This window comes from Diadema setosum, chromosome 5 (assembly GCF_964275005.1).
Source record: "Diadema setosum chromosome 5, eeDiaSeto1, whole genome shotgun sequence".
Taxonomy (NCBI): Eukaryota; Metazoa; Echinodermata; class Echinoidea; order Diadematoida; family Diadematidae; genus Diadema; species Diadema setosum.
This window is the reverse complement of record NC_092689.1, coordinates 37,032,836-37,048,028: the sequence shown is the minus strand read 5'-3', so window position 1 is coordinate 37,048,028 and position 15,193 is coordinate 37,032,836. Positions and strand designations below refer to the sequence as shown.

General features: G+C 38.8%; 2 protein-coding genes across 3 annotated transcripts; one reads left to right on the top strand and one right to left on the bottom strand.

The window, feature by feature from the left end:
• Nucleotides 1-6,775: 6,775 nt before the first annotated feature.
• On the bottom strand, nucleotides 6,776-13,013 carry LOC140228699 (ufm1-specific protease 1-like). Of its 2 annotated transcripts, XM_072308967.1 has the most exons (7): nucleotides 13,002-13,013; nucleotides 12,617-12,655; nucleotides 10,269-10,415; nucleotides 9,184-9,399; nucleotides 8,636-8,738; nucleotides 7,679-7,755; nucleotides 6,776-7,152 (listed from the first exon to the last, which is right to left on the bottom strand). In XM_072308967.1, the coding sequence occupies exons 3-7, from the start codon at nucleotides 10,386-10,388 to the stop codon at nucleotides 7,018-7,020; spliced, it is 651 nt and encodes a 216-aa protein (XP_072165068.1). In that variant the 5' UTR covers nucleotides 10,389-10,415; nucleotides 12,617-12,655; nucleotides 13,002-13,013; the 3' UTR covers nucleotides 6,776-7,017. The 2 variants fall into 2 exon arrangements, with proteins under 2 accessions (XP_072165068.1, XP_072165069.1); XM_072308968.1 differs by lacking the exons at nucleotides 12,617-12,655; nucleotides 13,002-13,013 and having other exon boundaries at nucleotides 10,262-10,411.
• A 96-nt stretch (nucleotides 13,014-13,109) lies between these two features.
• Nucleotides 13,110-14,902, top strand: LOC140229341 (THAP domain-containing protein 1-like). Its single transcript, XM_072309624.1, has 2 exons — nucleotides 13,110-13,276; nucleotides 14,082-14,902. The coding sequence occupies exons 1-2, from the start codon at nucleotides 13,215-13,217 to the stop codon at nucleotides 14,635-14,637; spliced, it is 618 nt and encodes a 205-aa protein (XP_072165725.1). The 5' UTR covers nucleotides 13,110-13,214; the 3' UTR covers nucleotides 14,638-14,902.
• Nucleotides 14,903-15,193: the final 291 nt, after the last annotated feature.

Genomic DNA, 15,193 nt, shown 5'->3' with positions numbered 1-15,193 from the left:
CCCCCCCCCCACCCGCCCATGTTTACCCTGAGATTATATACCTCAGTGGCATTTGCTGTGGGACATATGCATGCAAAACATTCCCGTGATAAATAAGAAGCAGGACAAGAAGACCCAGAACAAATGCTCCATTGACAGGTGCTGGGCAGGCAAGACCTCTCCATAACAGTTATCCCTTGTCAAGGCAGATGAGTACTGGTATAAACTGTCCTGTCAAAGGAGGGGGATAGTCATTCAAGTCAAATCAAGGGGGCATTTTCCCCCATGGTCCCTGGAAGTGCTTTGCCATCATTTGATAGCTCCAAGACCCATGCTGTATGAAGACAACAAATTCCTCCCTCCGCACAACATGCAAACTTGTAACGCTACAGACAGACTGATGAGAAAGTGTGGACATTGGTCATTAGAAGCTGGATTACGAGTAGAGACTGTGCAGTGAAGGAAGTGTTGGCTCAAAAAGTAGGCTAATTTTGAGGTTGCTTTTAATACATAAGTGCAGTCATTTTATGGAATGCCAAAATGCTCGCCTCTCGACTCCACAAATTCTTGATATTCATAAACATGATGAAATTGACAAATACTGTCATAAATGTCAGGTTAGCATGTCTTTTCTTATTGATTTACTTATTTCATTATGTGAAGCATTTAAGAATTCAAATGAAATTACAAGGTTGATACAATTGGCATTCCTTAGCAGAGCAGATGGCACTTTGCTCGCCCAGTCAAGGTTTAAGTCATTACTCGAGTCTTCTTTAGAGAATGCCAGACAGCGTTGCAAGATTTATTTTCCTTGTAGGACAGAACAAGCATTCTAAAGTGTTCATATGCTTTTATTATTTTTTTTTTTAAGTATAAGATGGTATGCAAATGTTTGAGGAAGTATTTTGCCAAATATATCAAGAACCATGTTGCATAAAGGTTGCAAATGAGCATGCAGGAGATTTACCACCAAGCAAAGTTATACACAGCCAATTCAACGCAAATGTTAGAGCCGAGTGATACCGTCTTTGTGAATAGTTATACACTTGGCTCTCAACACGGTGGTGGAGGCATAAGATACCACACACAGTTAGATGCGTAAAAAACCTCACAAGTTACTCGTGTGAACATGCCCTCCCGAGGTTATGCTAGATAGAATCTCCACAGTACATGCCAGCTTGAACATTACTTCTTTTCATATTAATGATGAGCCCTGTATTTTGGGGGTATTTCTTTGCTGCTCCAGCTTTGGTGATAGCCTTACCAGGGACTTTGACTGCAAAAGCCTGTAAATGTGACGTGAACATTTCCTCATATTTTAATGCAGCTGCTCTCCTCTGTTTATGTGGAACTCTTTAATCTTAGAATGTGATTATGTATGAGGTTGATCATTCAGTCTGTGCTTGCAAGCAAAAACAAAAGTAAGGAAAAATATGCATGAAATATTTATGGCATGGCATGGAATGAGGTGTATGGTTAAAGTAAGTTCCCAAATGGTTGAGAATTTTCATTTTGTTTGTTTGTTTGTTTGTATGGGGGGGGGTGTGGAGTTTGGTTACATGATAAGAATAATCATCTATGTTCATACTGTATATGTGTGATGCTATTGTCTTGTAAGCTTCAGTTTTCAATGTGTGGAGAAGGTCCGGAGTTGAAGATGTTGCCTTTTTGCCCATTCATATCTTGCAATATCATGGTTGTGTCAACCTCTCATCCCGTACAGATGTTCCAGTAATCTCACGCCTTTTTGTTTCCATGGTAGTCATCAATTTAGCATTTTAAATGCAACAGTCTTTACTTAAATTTCCATGAGTGTTGCATGCTTTTTGAGGCACTTGTAACTTGAGCAGCTTTCATTATTGCAATTGATGCATTCATTCGTTTCTTCTTTTTATCATTTTTTTTTTTTAACTCTTCATCCATTCCATTATTGTAATGGTCAAATATTTTGTTATTTTTGTGACATGGAGCTCTAGAATTCAAAGCAGCGAGTGAGTTTGGATGAACAGAAGACAAAGACAGTATACTGGCTGATACAATTTTATGCTATTTCTTTGTACGTGGTAATGCGAAGTTACTTGTGACGATATCATTCAGTTTTTCACGTAAAGGGGCATGGAGTTAAATTCTGAAAGCCACAATCAGATTTGCAAAATGTCAACACTGGCAACCTCAATTGACACATCACAAAAGGGACATTTCTCCATCCAGGACTTAAAATGCAGGTGAATAGCAGCAGTATTTAGCAGTACATAGAAAACCTCTGGGTTAGAAAAATAGATTTTCTTTAAAAAAGAAGAAGGTCAAACTCCTCACAAACGGCTTGTCAAAAGTCAAGGTCAGCTACCGGTACAGGAGAACTTTCTGACTTAGTAGCTATAGTAAGGATGACCCCCCCCCCCCCCCCATTTCTGCTCAGAAGAATGCATTCACACCTCCCTGCTCTCTGCCTTGCTGTATCCTCACTTGTCTCCTCGCCCCCTTTTTTTCCTGTTGTGTATATAATGCAGCTAAAGGGATGGTACAGTTTTGGTTGAGATGGGGTTTGCGGTTTCCAATGTTTTTTATGATTTTTTTTTTTCCAAGATAATGAGAAACCTCTTTTTATAAAATATGAAGGAGCATATAATTCTAAGAGGAATTCAAAATTTATTTGATGAAAATCGGTTTTGAACTGGCTGAGATATCCAAAATAAAGCGATCCTAATAAAAGGTGGGACCCATCTTTTATTAGGATCACTTTGTTTTACTCTGTTTTCGGGTACCTCGACCATTTCAAAACCAATTTTCATCAGATAAACTTAGAATTCCTCTCAGAATTGTATGCTTAAACATTTACAGTTGTTTTTTTAAATATCTTGCAAAATGTTAAAAGCTTAATTCTCACCTTAACCAATACTATACCATCCCGTTAATGAGTCAGTCTGACTTAAATGGACAGTGCAGTCCACTCTGTACAAACTTGCTATTCAGCAAGACCAGTCAGCAGTTATGGCAGTGCAACAGGAACAGGGGAGTACTTTTGCTGCAAACAGCTATCTTTGTGTGTGTTTTTTTTTTATTTTCTCATAACAAGCCGTTCCAATGCAGCTGTTACAGAGGTAGACACCCTAGTCCAGACAAATGTTCAATATCCTGATGTGTGACTCAACCACTTGTGGTAACCTTTGCACAGCATGTAGTGTGTTACGTACATACTGCAAAGTGAAGTGAACTTGGTATCGATTGCAGATGCACTTGGGAAAAGAAAAAGCTACTGGAATTGGCTTGGACTTGTGTAATTTGTCATTTGATATTGTTTTTAACAATACTGATGCTACTACATTTTCATTTCAGTGCAGAGTCACTTCCCCTGTTGGCAGCTGCTCTGTTGCACTCCCATTATGCATTTTGTTGCTGCTAGGGTATATGTGTAATGTGTGTGTGTGTGTGTGTGTGTTTGTAGGGGATGGGGATCTGAGGGGGGTTAAGCCGAATTAGTAAGTACATCCAACTTAGCCTGGATACGGTAGCAGAGCAAAAATCAGTACACCCAGGATAACAACAGGAAGCAGTGCGCAAGAATGTTCAAGCTACAAATATGCACTGTTTTGCCTGCCTATCAAAGGTAAATAAGATGTTATGTTTTTTAGGTGGTATGGCATTTGATTCTGTTTATAGAGCAATGTTTGTGTTTTGTTTGTTTGTTTTTTACTGTAAAAACAAAAAGAAGAAGTAGATACAGTGTTCTTTGACCATCAGCCAGTGCCTGGATCAAACCAAATTTCTTTCCAAATTGACAGTGAAATAAACCTCTTCAGCTTTTTAATTTTTCGCTTTTGGTTGTTGCCTTTTTAATCAGGTCAAGGGGGTTAGACAGGGGGATGAACAAACTTCTTTCACACATCTGTGTATGTCATTTAATGTGGGATGTATGCAGTGAGTTAGGTAGTAACTGAAATATCTTGCAACGGCGCCCTTGAAGATGACGTTCCAAATGTAGGGTACGACGGCGTATTCTTCTTTCAATAGGTGACGAAGTGTTTTTACGGACGTCTGGGACAGAATTTGCGTACGATGTGGGATTGTAACACAATGTTACGGGAGCTGCTATTGGTGAACGAGCAATACGAGCTTCATTCTACAAATGTAGTAGTTTCTGTAACATGTAATGGTCTAACTGGTATTTGCTAGGAAACAGGTACCGGTACTGTAAAAGTGGACATTTTTTGCTATGTGGAAATTTGCCTGCATTTGACATGACATGATACTAGTGCAAAAATGAACATATATATTTTTTTTTTTTCTGTAATACCATATCATATTTTGTTTCTGTGGAGTAAGAAAACAAGCAAAATTCATCTTACCAGGCTGTGCACGAAAACAAAAACAAAAACAAAAAATACACAAAATTTTTCACTTTTACAGTAGTAGTGTCAAAGGTAATGCTAAGCTCACAGCATCCCAAGCAATTAGCTACAAAAATATTTGCATTTTATACCAAACAAAATGAGGTGGTCACTATATCATAGCACACCATAATGTAAGTACATTGTAGTTCAAACTCAAAAGGCCTAAATGGGTTTCAGTAAGAAATAAAAAATATGCTAAACAATAATGAATTGCATGGGATAATACATCATATGGTACTTGTAACTATACATATGCAAGTGAATCAATATCAGATTTTAAAGAGCTATCTGTGATGAAATATGTTTTTTATTTATTACTGCCTGCCATGCAAAGTTCATCACGCTAAACTGAATGTACATGTAATTTGTAGGCATCTTGACATACTTCTACATCTTTTTATGACAGCGAGCAATATAGTGTAATATGTATTTTGGCATTTTATTGCCATAAAGATACATTTTTTGACCAATTTTTTTGTTTCTTTTTTTTTTTTTTTGCGTAACATGAAAATTCCATGGCATTAGCAATGTGTCTTTGTTGTTTTTTTTTTCAATGCTATGATGAATACCAAATTTATTTTCTTCTGATTTCTTACAGTAAAGAGTTGTTTTGATTCATATCATTGAGCTGTGCATGTACGGCTTACCCGAGCCATGAAAGTGAAATTAATGTGTGAATAATGCAAAATATCCTCTTTTCCTTGTGCATGTGTACTGCATGAATACAAGAGAATACGGATACAAAGAAGCTAAAAGTGAACATGTATAACTCTTCATGTCGAGAAATTATTAATATAGGAGATGATATCGAAGACATTGTATCTATGATGTTGATTAATAAATGATGAGAAAAAAAAAATTGATTTTGCAGCTGTGTCATTTTTGCGAAGATATTGAATGAGGAGAGGGTGTTTTTTTGTTTTTTTTTGAGTCTTTTTTTTTTTTTTTTTTTTGAGTTGTGTGGAATTCTTATCTCATAACCTTGCATTACAAATAAAGGCAAGTCCCGCGTCTAAGCCACATTATTGTTCAGGCAACTAAGAAACAAACTACAACAGCAAAAAATATACCCCATCAAAAAAAATAAAAATCAAATCAAATCAAAAATACATTTCCTGATGGGGGTATATTGTTTGTTGTTAGTTGTTTATATACATGTATATATCTATATCCATCTATCTATCTATCATTCTATCTATCTATCTATCTATATAATATACATGTGTGTGTATATATATATATATATATATATATATTCAAACACATATCAAAATCTGAGAACAGACCAAATACCCCACAAAATAAAAATAGAAAAATAAAAAAATCACTGTAAAAAATATGATGGAACAGACATGTTAATCATTTCCAAGGGATAAAGCGGTAGGTTTATTGTGCACACATACAATAATGGCATTGTGTGATTGCATTTTTTTTTTCCCACCACAGCATTCAAGTGACTGTAGTTCTGGTGCAAGACATTCCTGCAAGTCTCTGAAAGGATTTACATAATCCAGCTATCCACAGACTGAGAATTGCCTATACATGATATTTAAAGTGATTTATAGCTGAAATGACTACTGTTTATAACCAGAAATAAAAGACAATGTTTTTAAATCTAAGCCATTTTCTTCCTTGAGTGACTGCAGCAAAGTATGATGATGCCAGGGTATGCCCAGTGGCAGATCCGGAGATGGGGGCGACACCAGGTGTACGCACCCCTTTATTTTTTGTTAAAACAAAAATAAAAAGGAAAAAAATTAAAGGAGGCGCATACCCTTTCATTTTAATACAAGCCATTGTCGGCCGATTGCAGTGGCAACAGAAAATTGTGCCGAAGCTTGTTTGTTTGTTTGTTTTTTGGGGTTGGTTGTCGGCCAATGAAACCTGCAAGTAGCATTAAAAATATTCCCCCCCTTTACGGAATTCCTGGTTCCGCCTCTTATGCCAGACATCTCAAGGGCTGCAATGATTGGCTACCAATATTGCTACATTTCTCAAAGGCCCTTGCACTATCAGTAGTCACATTGGCAAAACTTCTCGGAGTTGAGGTTCTCAAAGCGTGGCCAGTGTATAGGTAAATTTCTCAAAAACTCCTTGCAAAACTTTTTGCAAAACTTCCCCTAGGAACTAGGAAAATTTCTGATATTGTATATGATGTCCCAACACGAGTATCTACATGACTCGACATGCTTCTGCTCACATCAAGCATGAAAATGAAAGAAGACGCACTCTCTTTGCTGGCACAACATCAAGCTGTAGCTCCTTGGTATGTGCTTCCATTTGAAGAGGGGACCAACAGTACAGTTGACTCCCATTATAACAAAGTCCTCGGAATGGGCAGTTTTCTTCCGTTATATTGAAATTTCGTTATAACCGAACAAATACACAATAAAAAACAGAGTGGATGATGTCACGGCCTGAATTTTTATTTCGTTGCAACCGGAATTTTGTTTTGACCATGTTCGTTACATCAGGAGTGCACTTTACTGGCATCACCTCTGTACCATGGCAGACTTGTGCCTCAGGGAGAGGGAAACCCTGATTCTCCCCAACCATGCTTCGACAACCTCTTGCTCCTCCGACTCCACATCTTCTTCCAGTATGGTACAGCTAAGGACCAGCAGTGGCTGGCTGCCTGTCTATTCCATCAACCGTCACTCACGTACTGTGGCAGGCACATGTTGTAAAAGGAGCTCGTCTCAAATGAGTCCACCCGTTTCCATGACACCCATTTCTTCTGGACGAGTTCCTCCATGGAAGCCTCTCCAACAAAATGGGGATCCTAAACACACACAAAAAGAAAACGCTGTACATCAAGGGTCAGCCACTTTCAAATTAACCAACATATTATCAGTTTTCCCAACAAAATGTTCACTTTATCATGACTGGGAGTGATATTAACTCCCTCCTTCAAAAGTAATCACTGTTGAATTACTGTATTATAATTCCCAAAAACTTATTATTATTATTTTTTTTTAATTGAATTTCAAAGAGGATACATAGTCAAGATTTGTCTTCAGGTTAATGGAAGACCTAGGTAGCCATGGTAATCCCAATCTAATGTGCAAATATTGTTTAGACTATTATCACTATCTTATCAAAACACCAACAACTTTCATGTTGCTTACAATGCTCCATGCCATTTTAATGAAGCTTCTCCTGTTGTCTGCTTGATTTTTGCCCTATTTACAGAAAATGAATCAAGTGTGGAGTGGAAGTTTACTTGGGGTATAGCACCAGTTTTTGTGGGGCCTCATATTGCATAGAGTGCTATAACATTGGAAAAGACAGCGTTACAGCTTTCTCACCAGTACAAGGAGGTAGGTTGCCTCCGATCCCACGCAGACACCAAGGATTCCTTTGGAAGATGCATCCGTGTCTCCTCCTGGGCAAGAATGGAAAGAGAATGTATAATAAACCTTTTTACCAGTATCTCTTAATTCACCTGTGTCACTAATGTCTCAATTAAATGATATGTTCTCTGCCTTACATTCTAACAACTCATAAACACACACACACACACACACACGCACACAAATCGTGGTTAGGTCATTAAGCAATACTCTTGAAAGAAAACTACATTGTAATATTCTTATATCCCACATTAAAATAAAACATCGCCGAATATATGCCATACATGATACTAATAGAGAGTAAAATAAAGGAAAGTTGATAGGAATATTTTTGATTCTTTTTAAAACACACCTGTGTATTGCTTGGTAGTAAAACACTACCATAAAAAGCAGTGTATTAACCGCACATTTCTTCCCACTGAAACAGGTCAAAGTTCAGGGTGCAGTTTATACACCATTACAGCCAATACCTACTGAATGTTTGCACAAAGTGTGCAGACAATGTTCAAAGTTCAATGTTTGAAGTAATTTCATTTTTGTTAGGCATTCTCCTGCTTTTTTACTTCGTTTTTATGGCACAAAAATCATCCCATTTTCTTCCATGAACATTTCACTCAATCAACCAACAAGTCGATTGTATCTTCACCCGTTGCATGGCAGTATCCACTCTTTTCGGCAAGCTGTCATTTCCCCCCCCCCCCCCCCCCCCCCCCGAAGGGCACAAAAAGCAGTGAAGTTAATACATTGCTGTGGTTAATACACCGTTATTTATGGTATTTCAAAATAAAATGCCTCATTCATTTTCTGGATTACAGGTTCTGTGAACTGTTACAGGACTGTGAACTGATGGACTAGTTTTGAATATACAAAAATGCTGTAATGATTTGACAAAGGATGATATCTAATACCTACCCATCATGACAGGTGTCCCTTTGGTCTCAAAGTGGTTCAGCAGGTCAGGAACAAGACTCTTAAGTTCATCTCCAGACTTGACATGGAGGATTTTTCCAGCAACCTGAGAAGTGGGGGGGGGGGTGGACATGACAACATATTCCAAAGATGTCTAAAATCATACACTGACTGGTTAGAAAACAAAAATGTGTGACACAATTGTATATTACCCAGAATGTTCTCCTGGTCATGAGAAATAATGATTCATTGTGGACAGAGTGACAAATGAGCAATAAAATGATACATGTACTTGCATTCTGGCATTGCATGGCACAACAGTCACTAAAAGTCTAGCCCTGGCAGACTCTTGATACATCAACTCCTTGTGACAAGTGAAATATTCTTTTACTTTTAAATATTCATCAGGATTTGTAAAGCAATAAAAGCAAACTTTCATGCTACAGGTAAAACTTACTTTTATGTGAGATTGTTGAATCTGTAGGCCTATCTAGTACATGTATAACATAACAACAGTCCACAGTAATGTTAAAAGTTTTAAATTTGCTCACATCATGAAAGAAATCCAGGCAAAGGGCTACTTCCACAGAGCCAATCCAGTCTTTGGATCCTAGGAAGTTCTCTGACTTGTCATGCATAGTGACAAGAGCTTCTTGGATCTGTCTCAGGGTGGGTTCATCGGACCGGCATGTCTTTCCAGCTAGCTCTTTAGCGATGCGCAAATGTGAACACAGGGTCTGTAGAGTTCTGTATCCACATCCCCAACCCTGCATTGGTAAACAGTGATTCAAAATAAAGTGAATATATATCAAATAATGACTAGTTATGTAATGATCGATTACACATACAAACCAAAGTAGAATACAGTAGGTGAACCAAGACATATCTCTAAAAGATAAACAACACTTCAGTGCAACAAATATTTCAGATTTTTCTGCAGCATGCTTCAAAGAAAAGAAAAGAAAAATAAAACAACAATGATGGCAGTGAAGGTAAACAGTATCTTCTGACCTCGACATGAAATAATCATTTACACTCTATCATTTAACATAGAGTTCAGGGACTTGAAATATCTAGTCACAAGTATTTTCTCACACAAAGAAGTTTGCATGATGAAAATACACCAGTATGTTTACTACGAAAGTTTCCTCTGTATTTACACCGACTACTGGTAGTAGTACCTTGCAAGAAAATTCATTTTAACTCTTTTTTTTTTCCATTTTCTTGTTCTCTTTCTTCTTCTTCTTCTTCTTCTTCTTCTTCCTCCTCCTCCAATCATTTAAGCTCTGGCCACCTTGTGTATCAACATACTGGTTCCTCCTTACTTGTTACTATTTATCGTGAGCATCAATACAAATTACAATTACTATTCAAATAATTCTATGGTTAGTACCAGTATCTTTAAGAAGCTTTACTTCTGTTACAAATAATAAAACCTTTTAAAGCTTACAAAGATTCAAATTCCACTATCAGTATCCACAGAGCATCTTCCTTATTGAAAAAAAGAAAGAGAGAGAGAGAGAGAGAGAGAATAAAACAAATTAAAAAGGTAACTGATGTCAAAAATTAAAGCTGTGGAAAGTAAAGAACAGTAATGTAATTGGAAACAACTACGTGTCATGCACCTACAATGTACCTGGTCTTGGGTTCCATCACAGCTGTAGTGATAGTAGAGATAGCTGCCCTTTACCATGGTCAAATTGCCTCCTTTCTCTGGGACCGGAAGTCCAAGATGGACATCTTGAAGTACATCCATCGACTTCTCTAGACTGAAGCCAAAGACCTATATAACAACAAATCACATCTAATAACGTTGGAATTCTGAAGAGGTTCACCTTTTCTCTTTCTCTTAAGAAATGATAAAATTACAGTTAACAATTGTTAAAAACAAAAATATTCGGTGGATTATCTCCACAATAGACTCCTCTCACTAACACTTAAATTAACACATTTGTACACAGGTATGACAAACTAGTTGGGTGGTCTAGCCCTATCAAAAATCAAATGTGGAATTTCATTTTCAGGTGACTGAAATAGATCTAGTTCCTCAGTATTTTGTTTTGCGTTCTTCCACAATGCCATTATGAATGTTATTTCTTCTCATGACCGAGTGTTGACTGATCAAGTGTATTTACAGCCCGACTTCCAAGGGAAGCAGGTTCTAAACAGAAATTTTATTCTAGGCTATATAGGCAGGTGCACGTAATGAGACCAACACCCACGAGTCATTGTGGGATGACCCCATATAGACTACTCATACCGCTGACCGTAAGATCGGTCTGTATCTTGTCGTCGAATATATGTTCAGATTGGATTGACATCTCTAGACTGCTGGTGCTGGTGGTAGGTCCTACATCGTGACTTCGGGTGCTAGTGATCACTCAGCGCAGCTGCAGCCTAGCCAGCACGGCGATGGTAGGCCCTACATCATAATATCACGTGTTGATGTGATGTGACCACACACTTGCACACAGCGTGTTCCCCGCTACGCAATACAGTATAAAGCTCCGTGTATGTGGATATGTACATTTGAATACACACGAGTGTGGCTGTATCCAGCGACTTGGGCCATGGCTACAGCCACACTCGTGTGGCTGGATGGTAAAGACACACGCGTGTGGTTGTATACACTGCCAAAAAAAAAAAAAAAAAAATGGAGGGAGGTGTGCGCCCCTACCCTTTCAATTTGTGACTGTGCACCTCAAAACGAACATAAAGTCGCACACACTGATTTTGCGCGAGGACTGAAAATAGGTGAAATGGGTCAACCTAGCCGAACTTGACTTTTTCATATTTTCTGAAAGACCAAGGCTTCTTCTACATTTTGCTAAAATTTGGAATCATAAAACGGGCAGGAAAGTGTGTTTTTTAGAAGTTTATTTTGAATAGTTTTGGTAGAACAGTGTGATTAGGTGTGTCTTTAGAATCCCTTTTTCATTTCCGAAAAACCTTGTCCACATTCTTCACTTTCAACTTTAAAAAATTTTGAAAGGATAGTGCTACTGCTTTGAAAGTTAGAATTAATTATGAACAGAATGTGTTAATGAGGCATGCTTAATTTTGGTTTAATCTGATAATCCCTTCATTGTTGTTACTCTGGTAGTTTACTTCCTGTATTTTTTCCCATTCATCGCACAGCCAGCACGGTTTGGTAAAGATTAAGCGCTTGAATAGACACTGTACTTCAGAGCCTCTTTTCTCAGTTCACACTTTTCCTGAGTTTGTGCTTTCTTTCCAGTATTTAGATAGGTTAGGAGAGTCCATTTGATTTGAGTTATACATCACTTTAAAGCTTAAACTCTGCTCTTTCAGAATATGGTCTTAACTAAAAATTCATTTCTGGCGACTTTTTGTTTGTTTTGAGGTGCAGGGTCACATTTGTAACCCCCCCCCCCCCACCTTTTACGGAATTCCTTCATCCGCCCAAGCAAGGATTAGTACTATAGGCCTATAGATCTAGTAAACTTACTAATAAATTACTAGGGTCTAATGTTAGACCAGAGACCTCTAACGGTTAGGCCAACGTTAGACCTAGATCTAGTTAGTGTCTGTGAGTGGAGTCCTGTAAAGGTGTAACAAGTCATGCAAGTAGAGTAGACTCAAGTAAAATTTACTACCTAGCTAGATATCGTCTAGAACTAGGTAGAGAGCCGAGGGGTCTGTACAGCTACGTCACTAGATTCTAGTGTGTCTAGTCTATTACTATTACAAACAGACATAGAGCGTCTACCTAGAATGTCAAGATAGACTTCTATGTCTAGTCTAGTCGCTAGTCGATTACGTTATCAATTGAATTGGCATCGCGCAACCACAGAAATGAGTATATGGGACTAGGCATGACACTTCGAATGAATGACTACGTCCAAATACATTCGTTTTGTTGTTATTGAGATATTCTGAACCTCCATGATTGTTGGCACCAACGGGGGGCACTCAACGATGACAACTGGGAACTAATTCTGCTTCTTGAGACTTCATATTTACCCAAGTCAGCCAAGTTCACCCAGTCAGTATGGGTTTGTCAAAGAGATTTTTCTCCTCCCCACCACTAGAGGGCGGACTCTACAATGGAGTCAGTGATTTCATGGGGGCCGCCATAGCTCACATAACAATGGCGGACTTTGCGTACTATGTATACATTTCTACAGCGCGTATTATGCGAACTTCTGAACTTTTACGCGAGTACGCACTTGATTTTGGCTGCTCCTCGGTTGCTCGTTTGCTAGCGTGTTAGCACGAGGGGTTAGCCTACCGTTGTACCGCCTCGTTGTCATCCAATGCTCCCCTTGCGCTCACAAAACAATAGTACAGGGCGTATGAAGACTCCGCACTCTAGCAGTCACTGGGGAAAATCTCTTTGGGGTTTGTCGCCTAAGGGACGATGGGAACGAAAAGGGAAAAAGAGCGCCGCTGTCGTCTTAATGCGACCACGCGAAACGATAGCAGCCGACATACGTATTTTACTATGCAAGCGCACCAATGTACACTGTGCTACGTACTATTCTCGTCGGCCGCAATTTTAGCTTTCTAACACTCAACAGATTTTGTCTTGTGAAATCACAAATCACCTGGATTCTGAACCATGGGCGGCGGAGATAGATGTGCTGTTTATGGCTGCAAGAATGACCGAAGATACCCTGAAAGGTAAGAATCATTTGCCCACGAGACGATGTTTTAGACTAAATTGTAAACTTACTGCTATTTCATTTGTTGAGATGAGTAAAATTTACCATGAGGCATCATCATACCAAGGTAGTATGCCGGGCCGCGCGGGGGAAAAAGTCGGGACATGATGATACTTACATGTAGCTACCACGAAAATGTTTACAGGTATGTGTGACATGAGCGACAAGCTTGGCATTATGGCATGAATGATTGAATCCGCCCAAGCTAAAATTTCAAATGCCATTTCAAACAGAATTTGGTCATCATGACGTAAATGACCTTGTTAAGTTGTATTGTTCTGAATGAATTTTAATTGTTTTTGCAGAGGGTTTGATATTAACCCTGGGCCAAAGGAGTGGGGCCCTTGGGGCGCTTCTTGTACACAGTTACTGAGTTAGATCTATAGTATAGGCCTACCGTGGGAGCAGTTATACAATTATACTGAACAGTACACAGTTATAGTATACTGAACGCTTTGTGTTCAGCGTTCGGGCTGTGTTTCGCAGTTAAGGGTTTATAATTTATTTACTACAGGTCATCATCAAGAGCAATGAGTTTATTATGCATTTGGGGATTGAGGAATAAGCATTTGAGTAATATGTTCTACAACATAGCTCTGCAGAATGGAAAGCCGAGGTATAACACACGTTAGGGTCTATCTATATCCTGTTTGAATTAAAAAAAAAAAAAATGAATGAATTGAATATTCAGTCGCTTTGAAGAAACCGGTAATATGTTTTATCCACGTGATTGTAACTTTTACATTCCTTTTTTCTTCCCACAGATACGTCGTAAAGGACCATGTTTACATTCTCAAGTTTCACAAATGCACCAACCCCAGGCACTACGCCAAGTGGACAAGACTTCTCAACCGAGACAAGTTCCGAGTCACTTCTTCGACACGAGTGTGCAGTAACCATTTTCGGTATGGACAGCCCTTTCCCGATGACAACCACCCTACGCTGTACTTGAAAGGTTACGATGTACAGCCGAAGACACCCAGCAGACCTCCACCAAAGCTACGTCTTCCCCTTGAACCAAAAGAAAGACGTGAAGACGGCAAGCCCAAATCTGTTGGAGTTCAGGTCAGCCCCGGTGACTTTGACAATCTGCATGTTGGTGACGAACACAATTACGCCTTCAGCAGCACGCCCTGTATTCGGTTTTTCTCACAAGATTACGTTGACAACATGGACATGCAGCTGCAGGACGCCACATCACGATGTGAGGCGTTACAACAGACTGTCAGTGACCTGACTGCAAAAGTTAGCACGCTGGAAAAGATGCTCATTGCTACACAGAGGTTTGGAGTCGCGGACATTTCTTCCGACATCTGTTGAACTATTGGTATGGGTAGTAAGACTGTAGACTACACCCTGAAGCTAGTGTGCCCCATGCAACCACTTGGAACTACTTTGCTAGATTTAAAACTTGTGCAGTTGTGAGTCACACACGGTCACAACTATATGGAGCTCACGATCACAGTTTTTCATTTGCCTCTCGAATTGCCCCAAAGTATTGTCGTTTTGTTGACTGATCTATTCATTTATTTGTCTTATTTAAACATGCAAAGTAAATACAGTAACTCAATTGTTAACTTGACAATCTGCATTTTTGCCTGTTTATTTCTAAACCAGTGTGAGTAGCAATACTTCACTTTGTATCCATCCATCTATTCCAGTAAAGTGATTACACATGTATAACATGATTACAGGATTTTCCTCTTTTTTTTTTTTTTTTTTTTTTTGGTTGGTCTTTCTAAGGTGTGATATGTGTCTGTACACAGTTATATGGGTCTTTGTTGTGTTCTCTGCAGGGCCCTGTTTTATGAAGAGTTGAAATTGATTATAAAGTTGATTTCCATCATAAGTCTATGGCAGCCTGTGTCTGAAGGAA